Source organism: Pygocentrus nattereri, chromosome 14 (assembly GCF_015220715.1).
Source record: "Pygocentrus nattereri isolate fPygNat1 chromosome 14, fPygNat1.pri, whole genome shotgun sequence".
NCBI lineage: Eukaryota > Metazoa > Chordata > Actinopteri > Characiformes > Serrasalmidae > Pygocentrus > Pygocentrus nattereri.
This window is the reverse complement of record NC_051224.1, coordinates 36,878,690-36,900,989: the sequence shown is the minus strand read 5'-3', so window position 1 is coordinate 36,900,989 and position 22,300 is coordinate 36,878,690. Positions and strand designations below refer to the sequence as shown.

General features: G+C 38.9%; 1 protein-coding gene and 2 gene segments (V, D, J or C); all 3 read right to left on the bottom strand.

Moving 5' to 3' along the window:
• The window catches only part of LOC108414177, a 512,138-nt gene that overhangs the window by 166,481 nt on the left and 323,357 nt on the right, over positions 1-22,300 (bottom strand).
• LOC108436641 (immunoglobulin gamma-1 heavy chain-like) overlaps positions 1-22,300 on the bottom strand; it is a 395,990-nt gene that overhangs the window by 175,375 nt on the left and 198,315 nt on the right. The gene's annotated exons all lie outside the window — the stretch shown is intronic.
• LOC119265124 lies at positions 9,427-9,915 on the bottom strand. The segment is given in 2 exon segments: positions 9,427-9,752; positions 9,836-9,915. Coding segments are annotated over 2 exon segments (369 nt in total).

The following is a 22,300-nucleotide window of genomic DNA, read 5'->3' as shown; positions in this document are numbered from 1 at the left end:
ACTGGTGATTTTTATGTGTGTTATGAATGAAATGACCACAAAATGCTATTATAATGGTTCTTACAGTACAGCGGCGTTTAAACAGAGAAATATTTACAACCATCTTGCTGACGATTCGCATAGCATTCTGGGAATTCTCTCATAACCCTCCGTTTGTAGTGCACCTCTGAAAAATCTCAGTTTGAAGTGCCAAATAGCCCTGACACTTCACCCTACCCCTCCGTCTCAACAGCAATCGGGACACCCTACCCCAGACGTGAACGTGCAGAATGGAGGGATAGGGCTAAGTGTTAGGGGCAAGGGGTGAAATGGGATTGGGCCTAAATTATACACACTACACTACTGAATACTCTACTATTGGTGGTGGTCTACAAACCTCAGTTCCAAAAATTGTTGGCCAGCATGTGAAATGCAAATAAAAACAGATAGCAGTGATTTTTAAATTCACTTTGATCTGCATTTAAACAAAACAACCCAAACACAGGTCATTTTTTGCTTTACATTGTACCTTTCAGTTATTAAAAGAGATTGATGCTTGTAACAGGTTCCAAAAAAGTTGGGACAGGGAAATTTTAAAACTAGGAATGTTGTAACAGGTTCAAGATGGGACATTCTACAGAAACGCACATGTTTGTATCTCTACATAGGAATGGATTTTTCATTAAAAATGCCACTGGTGTTACCTAACACCAATGACGATCAGTAGCACCTGTGACATTTTCAATGAAAAATGCATTTCACAAAATGTCTGCTACAGAGCATCAAACCACGTGTTGTCAATCACGGAATAGCCATTAAAATATGTAATTCAATTGAATTGTATTCTATTTTTTCACAATTACCTCAGAATAAAGGCGGTCACACCAGTGACGTCACCTAAAAGCTTCATATGAAATCATGAGCTAAATGAGAAAATCTCTGATAACTGAAGGACACAGTGGTCTTCATAGACCCTCAGAAAATAGGTCAAAGGAAGTGAAGTGATGTCATCAGTGTGATTTTTATTTCAAAATAAGAGATTTTTCTTAAGCAGTAACACCAGTGACATGACACCTGGGGACCACAACTTTAATCATATATTTTATAATACACATTTGGCATTTGTTTTCTTTATGTCCTTTAAATCATATACTGCATAGTCATGTATAGATTATTGTATTTTTTCCTTGGAAATATGACCTTATCTTTAACACATGACTGTGGGGACGAACACTTCTGTGGTACTTGGAATTGTGTATGATTCATTTAAAAAGCAGTATTGCTGAACTGACGGCTCAAGAAGGTGTAATGGTTAAAATACCTTTATATGTTTTATTTAAAAATAGAAATTAATTGCAATCCTAACATGTTTTTTAAGTGCAGTATCTAAAGTGTAGTGTAAACGCTTGGGCCGCAAAAATGGATGTTACTGTAGAATGACCCCGATTCCTCTTGGTTGAGTTCCCTGTAATTAGTAGTTTCTGCACAATACATGCAATATGCACTGTTTTTGTGATGTCATGAAAAATCACATTAAAAAGTGACTTCTCAAACATTTCATTCATACTCTCTGTTTCTGCATCGCTGTTGGTTGTGGATGACCAGCTCTGTGTCCTCATCCTCATTGTCTAAACTCTGGTTGCTGAGTTCCAAGCTGTCCTGCTCCATGGCCTTCATACAGAGGTCTCAGATGTGGAACCCCTCCTGAATGTCCGGTACCATGGTATAAAAGTGACTGGCCATCATGACACATCCTCTTGCCCACAAGCTTTCGCTCCTCATCAGGCAGGTGTTTCCTCACCTGCAAATACGAAGTGAATAGCTCGGGCAAAGACGCACATTTCATTGATGGTTGTTTACCTGGTTGGAGATGGTGGTCCTTGTTAAGCCAAAGCTGACTTGGCCATGCATCCCAGTGTGATCCCATGCAGCTCTCAGCTCTGTGTCCATCTCAGCCCTGTAAAACCCAAATATAGATAAAAGTGCAAAAAAAGTTCTCTCTAATGATGTTAAAGGGGTCCTCTGATGCAGAAATTGAAGTGTTACCAAATGTATGTTCTAGTAAGTTTTTACAGAAATGTTGCAATATTGCAACATCGGGCCTAGATAGGAGCAGAATTTGTGTATTTGCACTCACTGTCAAAACAAATATACTGTATTTGCAGGTGAGGAAACACCTGCCTGACGAGGAGCGAAAGCTTGTGGGCAAGAGGATGGCTTGGAAGCACCTGTTTAATAAAAGAGCACTTGCCCATACATGCAATGTTGTCCAGATCTTATGGTGTCATCAATATTAAGATTGTGTGAAGCGGGAACTTGAAGCAACTGCTGTTTGAATGTCTGGAGAAATATCCCTGCAGAAGTGCGGGTACACTGAATACTGAAAAACAGAAGTTGCAGTTTCTTTGTAATGGTCTGTTAAATGCACATTTCAAATTATATCAAATGTTGAAAAAGGAAGTTTTGAGGAACCAGTCTATGAGATCCTCCAGGTGTAATGACAGCTGCTTCAGATTGGATCAGCGTTTGACTCCAACATTCTAAAAGGAAAAAAAGCCCATTTCTATTTCTAAATGCAGAATAAAAACATCCAGTAGAAAATCAGCACATTAGGATCTTACTTGTAGTGAGAGACAGTAAAACACAACTCCAGAAGATCTTCACTTCCATTGTCCAGGTAGCAGAGTGATGACCATCAAGCAGAATATCATAAATACGGAGTGAAGACTGAGGAGACTATAAAGCTTGTAAAGGACAGTGAATTTGCATTATTAACCTGCAAGCCTAAGCGTTTTAATTCTGACGGCTCTAAATGGCCCCACCCACTTCTGAATTCTCTTCCACTGTATTCTTATTATTTTAACTAAAACATCTTATAATGGATCATTACTTTCTTCATACGCTTCGGTCATTTGAGAACAAGTTTTAATGTTGATTGTCAAACAGAACAAAACACAGCTGTGTCTTCAGACAGCAGATGTTGAATGTAGCTGAAGAAACTCTTCACTTCAGTTTCTCTAAGTCATGATGTCCTCTGCTGTTTCCACTCTACAAGGCTGTATAATGTCCCATTTCTTAGTTTGGGGCACAAAGGACGCCCCAAATGCACCTTCCGTGTTCTCACAATGCAGATTCAGCAATCAAATTCAGATTAGGCCATACAGACTTGCATCAACACAGTGATTTAAGAGACCCTTATTAGTCCCACAACGGGGAAATTTCACCTCCGCATTTAACCCATCTGTGAAGTGAAACACCACATACACACTAGTGAGCACACACACACACTAGGGGGCAGTGAGCACACTTGCCCAGAGCGGTGGGCAGCAGTTGGGGGTTAGGTGTCTTGCTCAAGGGCTCTGGGGATCGAACCGGCGACCTTCCGGTCACAAGGCTGGATCCCTAACCCTAGCCCACGAATGCCCCATGGAGAGAATTATTTACGGCTGCCTGAAGATCAAGGAAGACGAGGATCTATTCTGGTGTTATTTGAAGTGCATCTTTTTATTTTAACTTGTTTTTGAGCTGCATTATGCGTATAATCTGGATTGTGACTCATTATGAAGCACTTTTTAAAAATGCATCAGAAATCCTGTCGCCTCCTACACTTCCTGTAGTGCATTGGTCTGTCAGTGATGTACTTCATTTAAAAAAAGCTCAGTTCTACGCATTTCTAAATAACTAATCAGTAACTAATTGACTTGGTTACCTCTTGCTGACCAACATATACTGCAAACCAGTGTTTTTTTATTTTTTTGTTGCACTCAGTAAAGATCTAAAGTCCTAAACGTTCCTCACTAATTCCATTAATCCTGAGTGCTTTACAATGTACAGCCCAAAAATGAAGCCAGTCTTTTTATGCATAGTGTCTGCGTCTTTATTAAACTCTGCAATGCTCTTTAACTGAATCCTGTAATTTTAGTATGACGCACCAAATGCAAACATGACATGAAGATCCTCAGATGAGCTACTCACTGATTAAGCCCATTAATGTGAATAGAAAGTGGTAAATGGCTCTTGGTTTCATGGCTGCTGCTGAAAAGTCACATTAAAGTGAGGATAATAGAATCTGTGGGAGTTCCTCTAGGAGGAAAAGCTGCATATGACTGTTTACATTCAAATGACAAACCTTGAGAAGGCATAGATACAGAATCAATGAATCACCTAATTTATTCATTTTTATTGAGTCATTTTTAAAGAATAATTCCTCCACGGACGGACCATCAGTCCTAGTGTCTTCAGATGGAGATTTTTAGATGAGATGAACGTGAACTGAATTTCTCGAGACTAACCAAACACTCCATTTAATCAGATACAGAAGTCATTTGTAATGAATGCCCAGACTGCCCCCTGGAGGCTGAAACAGTCCTTTAGTTCTGCCTTGTGGTGGTGGTTGTACAACCAGTGTGGAAGATATTCAATGCGAACAGTGTGTTACAAAAGAAGTGATGCAGCGATGGTGAAGTTGGTTTGTTTTGTTTTTTTTTTTCGTTATGTATTATATAATTTACTGAGATTGGTACGAATAACTGCAAAAGTCCGAGACCCTATTTATTTATCCTTCATTCAGAATATCCTATAAGAGCAGTTGACTCATTTTCAGGAGATACTAAATGAGACGTCTGATGCTGAAGAAACTTTTGAAAGCTTAAGGAAATTGTAGAATACAAAACATTTTGAATGTGCCGTTCAAGAACATTGATTTATCGAATAATGGATTATCATTAATCTCAGACCACCCTTCATTTATTAAATTTGAAGTGGAAATGGCCAATAAGTACAATCTATTAATTTTTCAGAAAGTGTGTATGTAGAGATTAAATGAGTGCAAAATAATGTCCATGAAAATGTAACTACAGTACTAAACATTTAAACAATGTTTACTTCATATTCGTTCATCATAAGGGGAATGTGAATAAATGGATAATGTTGTAAAATGTGGTTTAACAGTTTTTGTACAGCCTTCTGGCCTTTTCTGTGTCAGTGTGTCTCTCGAGCACAGTAATACACAGCTGTGTCTTCAGCCTGTAGATTCTGTCCTTGTAGGGTTACTGTGTTGCTGCTTGTGTCTCGAGAGACACTAAACTTGCTTTTCAGTGAATCTTTAGCATTTTTGCTCCCATCATAATAAATGCCATTGATCCATTCCAGAGTTCTTCCTGCAGGTTGGCGGATCCAGCCTGTTCCATAATGACTGCTGTCAGTGATGGAAGCTCCAGATACTGTACAGGTGATGGTTAAAGGCTCTGCTGGTTTGATGAGCACTGAGTCTGGCTGGATGAGCTCAGTAGCACAGAACACATCTGTGAAAAGAGAGAAGAAAAGGTTTGTATGTTTGCAGTAATGAATCAGATGAAGTCAAATCCAGCTTCAGTTGGACACTCACAGGAGGCAGCAGCCAGCAGGAGCAGTGAAGCTGAAGAGAACATGTTTGTGCTGCATTTAGAGTGATGGAAGCTGCTGTGGAGGGAGATGCTGCTGATATTAGGACAGCAAATGGAGATTTGCATAGGAGTAAAAAGGGGTGGAATGTCAGAGCTGGTTCTGATGTGGGCTGTGCTAGATAACGGAACATGCTGAGTTTATTTTAAAGAGGACAGCAATAATTCATGCAAAGAGCTCTAATATTGAACAATCATATATAAAATAAGACAAACTTGCTTAAAATGAATACATGTAAAGTGTTATTGTGCACTGAATTGAGTCCTTGTGGATATTTGCTTTTAAATAAACTGAAATTCTGAAATCAATTTTAAAATGTTTAACTTCTAAAGAGAAGTGAACACTTAATCTGATGATGAAAACATTTTAATGTTGGTGCAGGTTTTAAAAGAAACTTTTTTTTCAAAATATCTGCATAAATGCATCTTTCAAATAACATCCAGAGGGTCATTAACAGCCATTTCATATGAAATACCCTTTTTAAAATTTCTTTATATATATATATTTTTTATTATAGAAAGTCTCCTGGCATCTGAAGACGTTTATAGCTCCCTGCCAATGTTGTCGATGAGGACAGTATATTGTGTAAATTAATTTGACAAGATGTTGGGCTTTATTGTCCTTTTTAAACCACATGCTGAAGTACACACAGCCAAATGTACCACTTTTGAACATGCATTTAATTCTGATTTGGCCTTAAAATCTGAGCTTTCCTGGTAGCTGTTCCTGTCCTTTTTTCAGGAATATCACATTCTGAGAAAGTTAAATATCAGAACATTGGTTGATCCATGGAGAACTGTGAAAATCCTCACCATGTGAAACTGTGCCAGCACAGAGATCTGACCAAGGTCAGGAAAAGTTGATGGCGAGACATTTTACCAGAGAGGCTACCTAAAGCAACACTGAAGAAGCTGAAAATATTTGACCACTCCAGGCAGATTTTTGAAGATGGCTAAAATCTTCCATGCCAGGTTATGTGTTATAGTAGAAAAACAGAGGTTGAAACTTTTGGCCTGAGTTTTATGAGACCTGGTTGGCAAAACAACAAAGCTTATCAACTGAATATGACCATATTTACTGTGAAGTATGGTGGTGGGAGCATCATGTTTTTAGGGGCTTCAATTTAGCAGGAACAGGAGCTTTAGGCAAGGTAGGTGGGATTATGACCAAGTACAAATATCAACCATCGTTTTAATCTAGGGAAATATTGTCTTCAATAGCCCTTTCAGAGAGCAGAGCTTAATCTCAGATATCTAAATCAGGCTTTACAGCAGATCACCTGACATTTTGAAGGAGCTTGAACTCACAAGGAACAGTGGAATGAAATGGCAAAGTGCAGATGTGATGGCTTGATAAAGACTTAGACTCAGTGCTGTAATACATGAGAAATGTACGTCAGTACACTGTTAGAAATAAAGGTACCATGCAGGTACATGATAACATTCATCAAGGTATAAACAATGCAAGTGTACCCTCAAAGGTGCAGCAGCAGTTTTAAGGTCCAACTGTGTACCTTAAGTAATTTTTGTTCCTAGTGAAAAAGTAGATATTTATCTTTTTATAAACTAATGTATGAAAACGGAACAATAAAATAAAAAGCCTGAAGATGGGGGGCACACACATGCTCTACGTATGAATTGAAAATGTTAGATCTCTGAAGATCTCCGTCACTTGCATCCTGTTTTTGTACAGCGCTGTAGTGTTTGGTGTCACTGTGGTGCTCGTGCACAGTAATAAACAGCAGTGTCTTCTGTCTTCAGGCTGCTCATCTGCAGATACACCTGCTTCTTACTGTTTTCTCTGGAGATGGTGAATCTTCCTTGAACAGACTGAGAGTACAGTGTCTGACATCTACAACCTGTCAAATAAATGCTCAGTTAATCAATCCAGTCCAAACACTGACACACAATCTCACATAAATACACAAATGACCTGAATAAAGATCCTCAGATGAGCTACTCACTGATTACAGCCGTTAATGTGAGCAGAAAGTGGTAAATGGCTCTTGGCTTCATGGCTGCTGCTGAGAAGTTAGAGCTGTGAGATTAATGCAGTTTAGTCTGTGTTTATAAGGAAAAAGGCTTATTTGCATGTCCCGCCTTCTAAAGGGTTTGAATGAAATCTGATATTAATTTTCTGATTTATGGCTCTAAATCGTAATAATTGGCCAAATTTGCATATATTTTTCAAAGATTTCTCGATCTTGATCCTAACACAGTTGTACTGACATTTGCATCAGTTTGGGTGGTTTTAATTATCTGCAAATCATTTTTCCACGTTAACAGAGGTGTCAAATCCAGGTCCAGAAAGTAAAAGTCCTTCTCAGGATTTTGTTCCAACAGGCTGGACAGCTCTGCTGGTGGTGTGATCTAACTAGAGAAGCCAGCCTGTTGGAACAAAATCCTGCAAAGGACTTTTTTACTTTCTGGACCTGAATTTGACACCTCTGCGTATAGAGTTATAGTGCAGAAATAGAAGTAGAGCTGGAACACCATTAGGTTTGTAGGTCTGATCCACCTGAGAAGAATCCGATATAATTACTGTGCTTTGCAGGGAACATACAACTATAACTGACAGTTACATTGACATTTTCCCAAGCAGCTTCAAGCATTTGAGTCTCGAGTGCTGTAGAGAACTTAGTTCAGTCTTGATAGAAATAGAAAGTGGTAAATGGTTCTTGGTTTCATGGCTGCTGCTGAAAAGTCGAATTAAAGTGAGGATAATGGTTAGAATCTGTGTTTTATAAAAGGAAGAGTCTCATTTGCATGTCCTGCCCTCTAAAGGGTTCATCAGCAGAGAGATACAGGGAACATTCTAGCACTGGAGGATCTAAATGGTGATCCCATGTAAGCTTTTACTACAGCTCTATAGAAATCAAACTGACCAGGTTCTTCTGAGGGTCCTGCGTCACCAGTGTATTGTAGTAAATATAAACCAGGGAAGGAACCATCTAAACACACTGTACTGAAAAGCCATGACGCTGCTGGAATGAAATGTTATTTAGGAGTAACTATAAAGATGTATATCTGACTTTGTTCACATACAAATTGAAAGTGTTAAGACGTGTATATGCAGAATCAGAACATCCCATCATATTTATCCATTTGGGTTTTTTTTTTTTTTTTTGTTTTTTTAAATAATAATTCCTCCACTGACACTGCTGGAATAAATGACCGCGTTCCTCTAGGAGTCTGTGAAAAGTTGCGTATGTGACTTTATTCACATTCAAATGACAAAAACATTGATTCTGTGTCTTTGCCTCAAGGTATCATCTTATGTATTTATAAGTCTTTATTTTCAATCATTTTTAAAGAATAACTCCTGACAGACCATCAGTCCTCCAGTGTCGCAGATTTTTAGATATGAAATGTGAACTAAATTTCATAATCAGAGATACAGAACAGTCATTTGTAATGAATGGCCAGACTGCCCCCTGGAGGCTGAACCAGTCCTTCAGTTCTGCCTGACATTGTGTTGTGTTTGTACAGACACAGTGTGGAAGACATTCAGTGCAAATAGTCAGTGGGTTACAAAGGAAGTGATGCAGCAATCGTGAGGTTTGTGTGTTTTATATAAATAATTAGTATGAGGAAGTGACACTTTTACAGCATTGTGCATCCTATAAGTGCAGTTGACCCATTTTCAGGAGATACAAAATGAGACGTCTGATGGTGAAAACTTTTTGAAAGTTTAAGGAAATTGTAGAACACAAAAGGCTCTTGAATAGCACATTCAACACACTTAGTTTAATGATTATATCAGAAATAATATTCTCATAGACCTGTCATTTTAGATTTGAAGAGGAAATGGCCTTTAAGTACAATCTACTCATTTTTCAGAAAGTGTACATGTAGAGATTGCACAATAATGTCCATAAAAGGATAACTACAGTACTGAATATTGTTTAAATGTTTTTCATATTCATCATAAAGGGAATATAAACAAATGGACGATGCTGTAAAATATGGTTCAACAGTTTTTGTACAGCCTTCTGGCCTTTCTGTGTCAGTGTGAGTCTCGAGCACAGTAATACACAGCTGTGTCTTCAGCTTGTAGATTCTGTCCTTGTAGGGTTACTGTGTTGCTGCTTGTGTCTCGAGAGACACTAAACTTGCTTTTCAGTGAATCTTTAGCAACTATGCTCCCATCATAATCAATGGTGTTGATCCATTCCAGAGCTTTTCCTGCAGGTTGGCGGATCCAGGCTGTTCCATAATGACTGCTGCTGTCAGTGATGGAAGCTCCAGATACTGTACAGGTGATGGTTAAAGGCTCTGCTGGTTTGATGAGCACTGAGTCTGGCTGGATGAGCTCAGTAGCACAGAACACATCTGTGAAAAGAGAGAAGAAAAGGTTTGTATGTTTGCAGTAATGAATCAGATGAAGTCAAATCCAGCTTCAGTTGGACACTCACAGGAGGCAGCAGCCAGCAGCAGCAGTGAAGCTGAAGAGAACATGTTTGTGCTGCATTTAGAGTGATGGAAGCTGCTGTAGAGGGAGATGCTGCTGATATTAGGACAGCAAATGGAGATTTGCATAGGAAGAAAGAGGCTGAATGACAGGAATTGAGCTGGCTCTCAGAAACAAAAGTTGACTTATTGGCTTATAAATTATCATAATAATTATAAACTTCACAGATCTAGAATTCTGAATGATTATGAATGTCTCCTTGTTTTTTATCATATTGTTGAAACATTTATTCATCCTTCTGTGAAGTAATGTATTTTGTATGGTTATGAATATGAACATGATTGTGGTTTTTGGCTATGATATTCAGTACTTTTTAATTAATTACATTAAGCATACACGCATTGTTCTAAACCTGAAGTGACTGTGCATCATAAACTAAAGATTGTTCAATCGCAATATGTTCAGTTGCTTGTTAACACAAATAGCTAATCAGCCAATCACACGGCCGCAACTCAATGCATTTAGGCACGTAGAGGTGGTCAAGACAACTTGCTGAAGTGCAGACCGAGCATCAGAACAGGGAAGAAAGGGGATTTAAGAGACTTGGTTGTTGGTGCTGGACGGGCTGGTCTGAGTATTTCAGAAACTGCTGATCTACTGGGATTTTCACACAAACCATGTCTAGGGTTTACAGAGAACGGTCCGAAAAAGAGGAAATATCTAGTGAGCGGTCAGTTGTGTGGACGAAAATGCCTTGTTGATGTGAAAGGTCAGAGGAGAATGGGCAGACTGGTTCCAGATGATAGAAAGGCAACAGGAACTCAAATAACCAACCAGAATCTCTGAGGAACGTTTCCAACACCTTGTTGAAAGTCTGACAAAGAATTAAAGCAGTTCTGAAGGGAAAAGTGGGTCCTTTTACCAACAAGGTGTTCCTAAAAGTGGCTGAGTGTATGCACAGGCTGACCCCTACAGGCTATATTGTACTCTTTTTTTTTTTTTTTAATCCTTGTTTTAGTGAAGAATTATGCATCAAGTATGCAATAAGTTGTTATTGATGCTGAAAATATTTCTGGGCATATATTTTGGGCATACATGTTTTTAGATTTTTAATTTTATGATTTTGATTTTATTTAATAAAATGCTACTCTTAAGAGCAAATTTGAGAAGTCATTTTGGGTGGGCCAATAACAAAATGCCCCCTTGCTCAATCATACTGCCACCACTGTCAGAGGCCTTGACAAGTTCCTTGTAACTTCAGGCCAGTTTTTGAGGGTCCGATACAATTGACAATAGACAGCACTGTGAAAAATACAGATGCCACTCTTAAAGGCTGTGTTAATTTTTTTTTTTATTAAATAAGTTAATTTTTTTTTCCCCCCTCAAGAGATTGTTCTGACTATATAAGATGAGAGGATCCATTTGTAAAGTCAAGTCATAAAAGAAAGCCAAAGAAAAATAAGTGACAAGTGTTTCCAAATCTAGAGTTCAGAAAAGGTATTAAATGGTTTACAGTGAAGGAAATACGTATTTGATCCCCCACTGACTTTAAAAGTTAAAATAAAGCTGGCATAAAATTGAGATTTTTCTTTTTTTATTAAGTGACACACAGAATATCAAAAGAAAAACAGAAAATTACATGAAATAAATAAAAATTAGTTTGAATTTCATTAAACGAAAAGTATTTGACCCCCTAGTAAAACATTTAATACTTGGTGGCAAAACCCTTGTTGGCAAGCACAGCAGTCAGATGTTTTTGTAGGCCATTCCATGACCTTGATATGCTTCTTATGGAGCCACTCCTTTGTTTCCTTGGCTGTATGTTTTGGGTCGTTGCCGTGCTGGAAGATCCATCCACGACCCATTTTCAGTGCCCTGGTGGAGGCAAGGAGGTCGTCACCCAGGATTTTGTGATACATGGCCCCATTCATCTTCCCGTCAATGCGGTGAAGTTGGCCTGTGCCCTTAGAAGAAAAACACGCCCAAAACATAATACTTCCACCACCATGCTTGACGGTGGGGATGGTGTTCTTAGGGTCATATTCTGTATTTTTCTTCCTCCAAACACGTCAAGGTGAGTTGAGGCCAAAGAACTCAATTTTGGTCTCATCTGACCACAGTACCTTCTCCCAGTCTCTCTCGGACTCATTAATATGTTCATTGGCAAACTTGAGGCGGGCCTGGATGTGAGCCTTCTTGAGCAGAGGAACCTTGCATGCACTGCAGGATTTTAAACCATTACGTCTCAGTGTATTACCAATGGGTTTTTTGGAGACTGTGGTCCCAGCTGCCTTGCTATCATTAACCAGCTCTTCCCATGTAGTTTTTGGCTGATTTTTAAACTTTCTCATGATCAATGAGACTCCACGAGGTGATATCTTGCATGGAGCTCCAGGCCTAGATCGATTGACATGTCGTACTTCTCATCCAGCTTCTTATGGCTTTGTAGCCCATTCCAGCCTTGTGTAGGTCAACAATTTTGTCCCTGACTTCTTTAGACAGCTCTTTAGTCTTGCCCATGGTGGAGATGTTGGAGTGTCACTGAGTCTGTTGGCAGGTGGCCTTTTATACAGGTGACAATTTGGGACAGGTGTCTCTCATGCAGGTAAGGACTTCACTGAGATTAGGGTGTGTCAGTGGTCTGTGGGAGCAAACATTAGTCATGGTTTTTAGGGGATGAAATACTTATTTCCCCTCAATGAAATGCAAATTATTTTTATTTAAATATTATTTAATTTTCTAGATTTTTTTTTATATTCCATCTCACTGTAAAAATGAAGCTACCATAAAAATCATAGATTGTTTTAATTATTTGTCAGAGTACAAACTTTCAAAATCAGTGGAGGATCAAATACTTATTTCCTCCACTGTAGAAAAAAAAAAAGAATCCTAGCAACTGGGCCAGACTTGGTAGACCACCAGATCTGCCCCCATCAAATAATAATTATACAGCCTTATAATAACTTACAGCCTTCATCTTTTGAGAGGTGAAAATCAAGCTCCACAAGGCAGCATCTTTTGAAACATTCATCGTGTCTGTCTGCTTAATATTTATCATGACAAACTTAACATTTCATAATCAGAATAATAACACATTGAATTTATTTTATAAACGGCACAACTATCGTTATATGGTAACCCCAAATCTCCCTAAACCTAGCAGATTCGAAGATTGTAAGATTATCTTACCACACATGGCTATGTGAATCCCCTCTAAAGTTAGCAAAACATATTGTCACCCAAAATAAGGTGATGAGACACAGGTTGAAGTTTTTGGCCTAAATTTTCTATGTTTAAAAATATTCATACACTATTTCCAAAAGAGTTCAGTTGTCTGTCTTCACACGCATATGAAATTGAGTGGGATCCCATTCTTAATCCATAGGGTTTAATATGATGTGCAGCCATGGAGACCCAGTCCATGAAGCTTTCTACACTGTTCTTGAGCTAATCTGAAGACCGCATGAAGTTTAGAGGTCAGTAGCGATTGACGCTGTGCACTACACGCCTCAGCACCCACTGGTCATTTTACATGGCCGACCACTTCGTGGGTGAGTTGCTGTCGTTCCCAATCGCTTCCACTCTGTTATAATCCCACTGACAGTCAACTGTGGAATATTTAGTAGTGAGGAAATTTCACGACTGGGCTTGTTGCACAGGTGGCGTCCGATCACGGCACCACGCTGGAATTCACTGAGCTCCTGAGAGCGACCCATTCTTTCACTAATGTCTGTAGAAGCAGTCTGCAGGCCTAGGGGCTCGGCTTTATACACCTGTGGACATGGAAGTGATTAGAACACCTGAATTCAATGATTTGGATGGGTGAGTGAAAACTTTTGGCAATATAGTGTATCTGGTTTAAGGGTTACTGTGTTGGTTGATTTAATGAGCGAAACAGTTTGTGAAATCTGTAAATTGCTGACAGCTGCTAATTAAGACTTTACAGAGAAAGGTAACTAAGCTTTGAAAAGAAGAAAGCACATTTTATCATTTTTTCAGTGACAAATATTACTGGAGATGCATCAATAACAGAATAATATAATCAATAACATTTGTACCAGCTCGATTAGCCCCTCCCAGTCCTCCATGTGCTTTTGTTTGGCTTTGGTCTTGTCCATGTGCTTCCTGGTTCTGCCCCCTTGTTTCCAGACTCTGCCCTTGATTGTTTTCACCTGGTTCTTGTTACCCTCATTGTTCCTGTATTTAAGCCCTGTGTTTTCCCCTGTTAGTTTGCTATTATATCATTGGGTGTTTTTTCTTCTGGCCTCAGTTGTGTTTATCCTGTTTTCCTTTTTGTCATGTCTGTGCCTCGTTCTATCAGTGTTGGCTCTCAGGCCCTGGACTGTGTAGACTAGGAGTTTGGATTTGCTCCTAAAAAAAAATCTGGCTTCTCTCAGCATATGCGTCCACCTCATCGCTCCCCTGCGTTACACAAGACAGTTAAGTGTTTAGACAAGAAACAGACCTAACAATGAAAGTAAGACTGTCATGGAGTTACAGTATGTTTGATTTAAGTATACCGTGTTTTTTTTTTTTGTTTTTTTTTAACATCACTGTAGCTTTCAAGTCACTATTGTTCCTGATATGAACACAGTTCTTTCCTGGCTTGGGGGCGACTGATCTTGGTCTAAATCTACAACTACGCACATGTCGCCGCAGGACCTTTCTTGTAAAAAGTCATTGACTTCTGTATGTCTGTTTTAGAATATGAAAACATAGAAAAAAAGGTCAATCTGATGTAAATACTGCATGACATGGAAAAAAAGATTAGCTCTTCACACAAAATCTCTAAGATGAGATGCATGGCAACATACACCAGACTTCAGAGAGAAAAAAAAATCAAAGTATTTTTTTATGCCAAGCCAAGTTCTGTCCACCTTTACACACCAAGAATAAGACAGGCTTTGTGGGGACCTTTCACACACTGTGCTAATATTCCATGTGGGGACTAGATTTTATCCAATTTTTCAAACACAGTTTCTGCTCACAAACTGACTGAAGATGTGTTGTGGGGATGCTATGAGTGTCCAGTATAGAGTGATAATTACCCAAGATAAACATCACTAAGTTAGTGTGCTCCAAATGTCCCACTACCACTAACCTACTGGACGCATAACATTTTAAACTGTTTTTAGTGTGCTGACTCATTCTAGATTACAATCACATTAAACGTCCTTTTTCTGTTGTTGCTTAAAAAACAAACCTACAAAATGTGTCATTGTAGAGTTCAATATGAAAGTGATGAATATCAACGTACCTGTTGAGTTTATTTCTGCATTAACTTGATTGATTAGTGAACTTAATTATAATTGTATTTACATTTTTTAAAAACTGGTCTGAAACATAAACCTGGCATCCCAGATGTTTTTAAAAAACAAACGTTCTGAATACTTCTTGGTTTGGATATGTGGTTATATGAGCACCTTGGTACTGAAATGTGTATACAACCTTCACATAATGTGAAGGTTCATTAAACTTTAAAGTTGTCTTCACACTCAAACATCCCACTTACAACAGTGATCCATGTCTGCACAGTTTGGACAGTAAATAAAATGGCTGTATTTTTGTTGCAGCCATTATGACCCCTGGATCCTATCAAACGCCACTGTAAAGAGTTTAGAGTTGCGCTATTTTAAATACACAGGTAGATTTTACAGCTTTTACACTGCATGTTTAGCATGTGTTCACACAAAGACTGAAAGCTGCGGGCAAGAACTGGTAGGCCAGTCTCGCTCTCTGCGCTCATCTCACTGTCTGTATGTGTATTTGAATATTCCATCTCTAGGGATCTTCTCATGCGGTTGAAGGTTTAGTCTCAAGGTTTAGCCAGAAACCATCTGGTGGTACACCTGCTGTCAGTTGAGCACTGAAACATTTCACCGCAAGGTTAGTAAAATGAAAGACACTATTTTGCATGTGGACATTTGGCATAAATATTTATTTCTAAACAAGAAACACTTTAATTTAGACAATTATTAATGCTCATGTTCAGTCCATCTTCACCAGTTACCATTTAGCTATACCATTATCATCACACTACTTGAACTCAAACTTTAAAACTGAATAAAAGGCAATGGTACACTTCACAAATCCGTGGGCTCCCCCTACCAGAGAAAATAAACAGTTGAAATTCTCTCGTGAATTAGCACAGTTCAGTTTTGTTTGGTGAGGACCTTAATGCAGGTGAGGTTGCGTGTCAAAGCTGAACTAAAGAAAAAGACACAGTCCGTGCCAACCAAGGCAGGTCTGTAAGCACCTAACTTTAAGTTGAGAAGCCAAAATAAGCCATAATCTATAAAGTTTGCTTATCATGCAACGTGCAAAACTGAACTGCTAACCCTAGAACTACAGATCCTACAGAACCATGATTTTGCCATCTCATTCTGAAGCTGAAGATGCAAGAACCCTTGGTGTGACTCTGGATGACCAGTTATCATTCTCAGCTCATATTATAATCCTGACTTGGTCGTGCCGGTTTTTCATCTACAGTATCCACAAGGTTCATCCTTTTCTCTTTAGGGAGGCCATCTAGGTAAATATTCAGGCTCTTGTCATCTCAAGGCTTGACTACTGCAACTCAGGCCTTGGTACTGATGTACCAATAATGTGTACACTTTTTTCATTAAACTTTAAATGTGTCTTCATGCTCAAGCATCCCACTTACAAAATGATTCAAGGTTTGACTACTGCAACTCATTCCTGGCTGGTCTTTCTATGTGGGGCTTCAGGCCCTTTTACTGATCTAGAATGCAGCAGCTCGGCGTGTTTTCAGTCTTCCTAAGTTCACTCATGCCTCTTCACAGCTGTGTTGTCTTCATTGGCATCTTGTAGCTGCCCAATCAGATTTATCACCCTTAAAAAAGCTTTAAATGAGCAAAACACTGAAAAACGGTACTAAGAAGTAATGCTACTTATGGAACAAATCAAAAAGAGGTCCTCTAGGAGTCTTTCTAAAGCTGTATTTTTGAATATTCCACATTCAAAGAACAACAACTTGTAACTTCTAGAAATTGCAGTTGCCGAGTCAACGTTATCATCTCCAAGAAGATTTCCAACCCCCCCCAATTCTGCATAACAATTTCATTAAAGATAAGTCACTTAGAGTTGTATTGTATTGTTGACTGTATAGAGTCCAGAGTGACAGCAGTGGTCATGGGAACCAGATAATCAAGGCAACTCTGAAGACTCTATGAACCTTTTCATGTCAAACCACGCTGAATGACTCTGCTTATGGTGAAGTTATGCATGTTTTGAAATTTTATTGAACGTGAATGTCTTCATAATCAGAATAATAGACTAACTTTTCATGTAGTCTACAGTGATTCTCAGGCTGCTCCTGCAGATAGATGCAAATAGATGCATTTTTATGTGATTTTACAGACGCAGGGTGGAGGATGTTAAATGGTGTTCCCCATTACTGTCATCGGGTTCAGAGGCAACAACTCACCCAGTCAGTGGTTTACACAAGAGGATATAGATGATAGTCCAGTTGTTAGGAAAATAGGTGAAGAACCCTCAATTTAAACAAAATTAGGCTCTTACTTCATCTATCAGTACATCTCGTGGTCTATGTCAGCAGTTTAACTGTCCATTCACAGGACAAAGGAATTTAGTGCCTTGGCACATTAATACAGAATACAGTTGCTATCAGTTAGCTATTGGCATGCATCTGACCATGGCTTTGATCGTGGTTCAGCCAATCAGATTTAAGATCCAAAATTATCTGATTTAATAAACACAAGTGACTTTTTAAAAAATATAATCTTTGTTCACATTTCCATGGTCTGTATTAATACTTTCTCCAGTGTTTGACTGAAAGCTGTGGTGTGAGTGAGTTTTTGTGTGTCTCAGCTGGTCTCCTGGAGCACGGTGATGCTCTCCGAGCACAGTAATACACAGCTGTGTCTTCAGCTTGTAGATTCTGTCCTTGTAGGGTTACTGTGTTTCTTCTTGTGTCTCGAGAGACACTAAACTTGCTTTTCAGTGAATCTTTAGCAGCTATGCTCCCATCATAATAAATGTTGTTGATCCATTCCAGAGCTTTTCCTGCAGGTTGGCGGATCCAGCCTGTTCCATAATGGCTGTTGCGGTCAGTGATGGAATGAATTTCATGATGGACAAGCTGAACACTTCATAATCAGAGATACAGAACAGTCATTTGTAATGAATGGCCAGACTGCCCCCTGGAGGCTGAACCAGTCCTTCAGTTCTGCCTGACATTGTGTTGTGTTTGTACAGACACAGTGTGGAAGACATTCAGTGCAAATAGTCAGTGGGTTACAAAGGAAGTGATGCAGCAATCGTGAGGTTTATTTGTGTGTTTTATATAAATAATTAGTATGAGGAAGTGACACTTTTACAGCATTGTGCAAAAGTCAGACCCCTTTTATTTATTTATCCTTCATTCAGAATATCCTATAAGTGCAGTTGACCCATTTTCAGGAGATACAAAATGAGACGTCTGATGGTGAAAACTTTTTGAAAGTTTAAGGAAATTGTAGAACACAAAAGGCTCTTGAATAGCACATTCAACACACTTAGTTTAATGATTATATCAGAAATAATATTCTCATAGACCTGTCATTTTAGATTTGAAGAGGAAATGGCCTTTAAGTACAATCTACTCATTTTTCAGAAAGTGTACATGTAGAGATTGCACAATAATGTCCATAAAAGGATAACTACAGTACTGAATATTGTTTAAATGTTTTTCATATTCATCATAAAGGGAATATAAACAAATGGACGATGCTGTAAAATGTGGTTCAAGAGTTTTTGTACAGCCTTCTGGCCTTTCTGTGTCAGTGTGTCTGTCGAGCACAGTAATACACAGCTGTGTCTTCAGCTTGTAGATTCTGTCCTTGTAGGGTTACTGTGTTGCTGCTTGTGTCTCGAGAGACACTAAACTTGCTTTTCAGTGAATCTTTAGTATCTGTGTGTCCATCATGACGAATTCTGTTGATCCATTCCAGAGCTTTTCCTGCAGGTTGGCGGATCCAGGCTGTTGCATAATGGCTGCTGCTGTCAGTGATGGAAGCTCCAGATACTGTACAGGTGATGGTTAAAGGCTCTGCTGGTTTGATGAGAACTGAGTCTGGCTGGATGAGCTCAGTAGCACAGAACACATCTGTGAAAAGAGAGAAGAAAAGGTTTGTATGTTTGCAGTAATGAATCAGATGAAGTCAAATCCAGCTTCAGTTGGACACTCACAGGAGGCAGCAGCCAGCAGCAGCAGTGAAGCTGAAGAGAACATGTTTGTGCTGCATTTAGAGTGATGGAAGCTGCTGTAGAGGGAGATGCTGCTGATATTAGGACAGCAAATGGATGAATTTGCATATGGATGAAAAGGGGCTGGTTCTCATGTGGGCTGTGCTAGATAAAAGAACATATTCAACAGACGTGTTTTTTTTTTCTTCATGTTTGTTTATGTAGAGTCTCAAGTTTCAAAATTTGAGTGCTGCTGTTCTGAATGCTCTCAAACTGAGCTCAGTGTTTGTCAGATAATCATGATAATCTGAACATTTCTTTAAATGATCTGAATAATAGGACGTTCTCTTTCTGTTATTTGCAGAAATGCAAAGGGTGCCACCCAGAGGCTGCAATAGAGATTTCACCTGCATTTTGGTGCATATTTACAGGATATTCTCTCATTTTCCAAACCTTTTTAAATATAAATAGTTCTTCAGAGTGGTTTGATCTGTTCATGACCAACAGAATCAGACTTGTTCATAGTGGTGGTGCTGGGAACCACATGTCTGCAGAGTTTAATGTCACTCAAAGCACCCTCACTGAAATATGTTAGTGTTCACAAATGCATGGCTTGATGCCTGGCACTTTTTTTCCAGACCACCCAGCTCTCTAACTGTATGACTCAGTTGCCTGTCTGCTGTTGACGTGTGAATGTAGCCAGCCATAGTTCAGTCTAGCTTACAGTAAGTGGCTTGCAGTGTACCATGGACAGGTAGGTAGCTTAAGTTCTGTCGTTTCATGTGGGTGTGTGGTCGTCCATAGAAGCCTGTCAGATGTAGCCAACTTCTATTTTGCAGAAAAAAATCAGTTAAAAAAATCAGGTATTAAAACATTTCTGATTTGTGTTGTGACACCATTGATTCACCATAAGAAGGTCGAAAACCTGACAGACATTTATTATTCAAATAAAAACCCCTCTGCAAATCTAACGAGCTAAAAGTATGAGAGAAACAAGGTGTTTGTGATTTAGAGACACAAAGTGAAAATACTGCCAAACATTTGAGTGCTCGCACAGTTAATACGAACAATGTTTTCAGCATCAATGCACTGAAATGACTCCGCTGTGGTCAAAAGTAAATGGGAGAGTGAATCAAGTAAGAAGAGCGACAGCAGGATAACCAGCTGATGTAGCTGAGGTAAACATTCAATAGAGTTATTTAAATAAATGCTTAGTTAATTGCCTGCAAGTACAAATGAATTCATTTTCAGGAGATTCTTCTGAGGAGATTAGATATAAGTCCACCTTAGAGGTTAAGACAAAGGATGGGTACCTAAATAGAGAAAATTGAAGAAAACTTGAGGTTTCTGTTAAATTTTTTGTTCAACATGTTTTCTGCTTTTCTCTGATGTCAAATGAATTATTCATGAATATAGAATAAGTTTGCAAGGTTGAAAGGACGTTGTTATGGTAAAGGCTCTATATATCAACTATAGGTTTCCCTAGACTTGTACATTCACATGGAGAACCATTTTAGAAAACCTCATTTTAAGACTGTACAGGATGGTGGATTATATTTCTGAATAAATATAGTTTACATTATTCCTCAGTAGACAAGTGTTTCTATCTCCTTCATCCTGACACACTGGAGGATTTTTGTACAGCTCTGTAAACTCTTGCGTCAGTGTGGCTCTCGAGCACAGTAATACACAGCAGTGTCTTCAGTCTTCACGCTGGTCATCTGCAGATACAGCTGGTCTTTGCTGTTGTCTCTGGAGATGGTGAACCTTCCTTGGACAGACTGAGAGTAGCGTGTGGTTTGACTAGTATGTGAAATTGTTGCAACCCATTCTAAGCCTTTTCCAGCAGCCTGTCTGACCCAGCCCATCCAGTAGCCATCAAAGTCTAGACTGGATGCTGTACAGGTCAGTCTATGAGATCCTCCAGGTGTAATGACCGCTGCTTCAGACTGGATCAGTGTTTGACTCCAGCACTCTTAAGGAAAAAACAAACAAAGAAATAAAATTATAATATTTAATGCAGAATGAAAACACCCAGTAGAAAATCAGGACATCAGGATCTTACTTGTAGTGAGAGACAGTAAAATAAAACTCCAGAAGATCTTCACTTCCATTGTCCAGGTAGCAGAGTGATGACCATCAAGCAGAATATCATAAATACTGAGTGAAGACTGAGAATAAAAAGCTTGTAAAGGACAGTGAATTTGCATAGTTCATTTGCAACTTAAAAGGCCTTTCATTCCGAATTCTTCCTCTAAATAGCCCCGCCCCTTCTCGGCATTGTCTTCCACTGTATTCCTACACATTCATTTGACTGATGCATATGACAGTGCAGTGAAACTACACTATGCACAATATATAATCACACACTGAGTAACGTATTCCGTTTTATTCTCAATGTTTACCTGCATCTGTAAACATGTAGTTTTGGTAGACTGTGCTGTTCATGAGGAATGTGAACAGGATTTTTTGTGAATTTCTTTTTTTTTTTTTTTTCCCCTCAAACATACTGAGTTTATTCAGTTTCCAGTGAGGAATGGAGTAGAGGGTGCTGTGCTGATGAGTTGTGAAGCAACAGATGAGCTTACAGGCTCATTTGCTTATCATGTGCTGTGCAAAACTGAGCTGCTCATCTTCAGAACCACAGATCCTCACTATGATCTCACCAGTGTTTGAATAAACTGTACAGAGCAGTAATGATACTTCTGGAAGCAATAAAAAAAGTTCTAGTTCTAGAGCTTTTTTGTACAATGGTATATCTGACTTCATTCACGCTGCAGTTGCAGAATCAACCTAATCAACTTCAAGAGGAATTTGAGTGGTTTGATGTGAAATGAACCATTAGAGATGAACTCCTGATTGTTCATCATTGGTGGCGATAAGAACCAGAAATCAGAGTTGAATGCCTCTAAATGCTCCGTCACATAAATCCATCACAGTAAAGAGATCATGAATACATCCGTGAGACACTTCTGTGAGGTTTTGCCCTAAAATCTAGATTTTTAAAAAACATTTTGAAGGTGGAGAGGTACATGCAAGGGGTTCTAAGGCAAAACAGTCCCCAAAGGCAATCACTTTTACAGATAAAAATTTTGAACGCATGTAAGATTGAAAAATGGAAAATTGTCCATTGTGGTGTAAAAACAACCAGGCTGAGGCCAAAAGTAGTTTTGCCAGTTTATTGGATGAAACCACTGCTCAAAACAATGTTATGATAATGAAGAAAAATATGAAATATAAATGAAGACAAAAATCAGGCTAA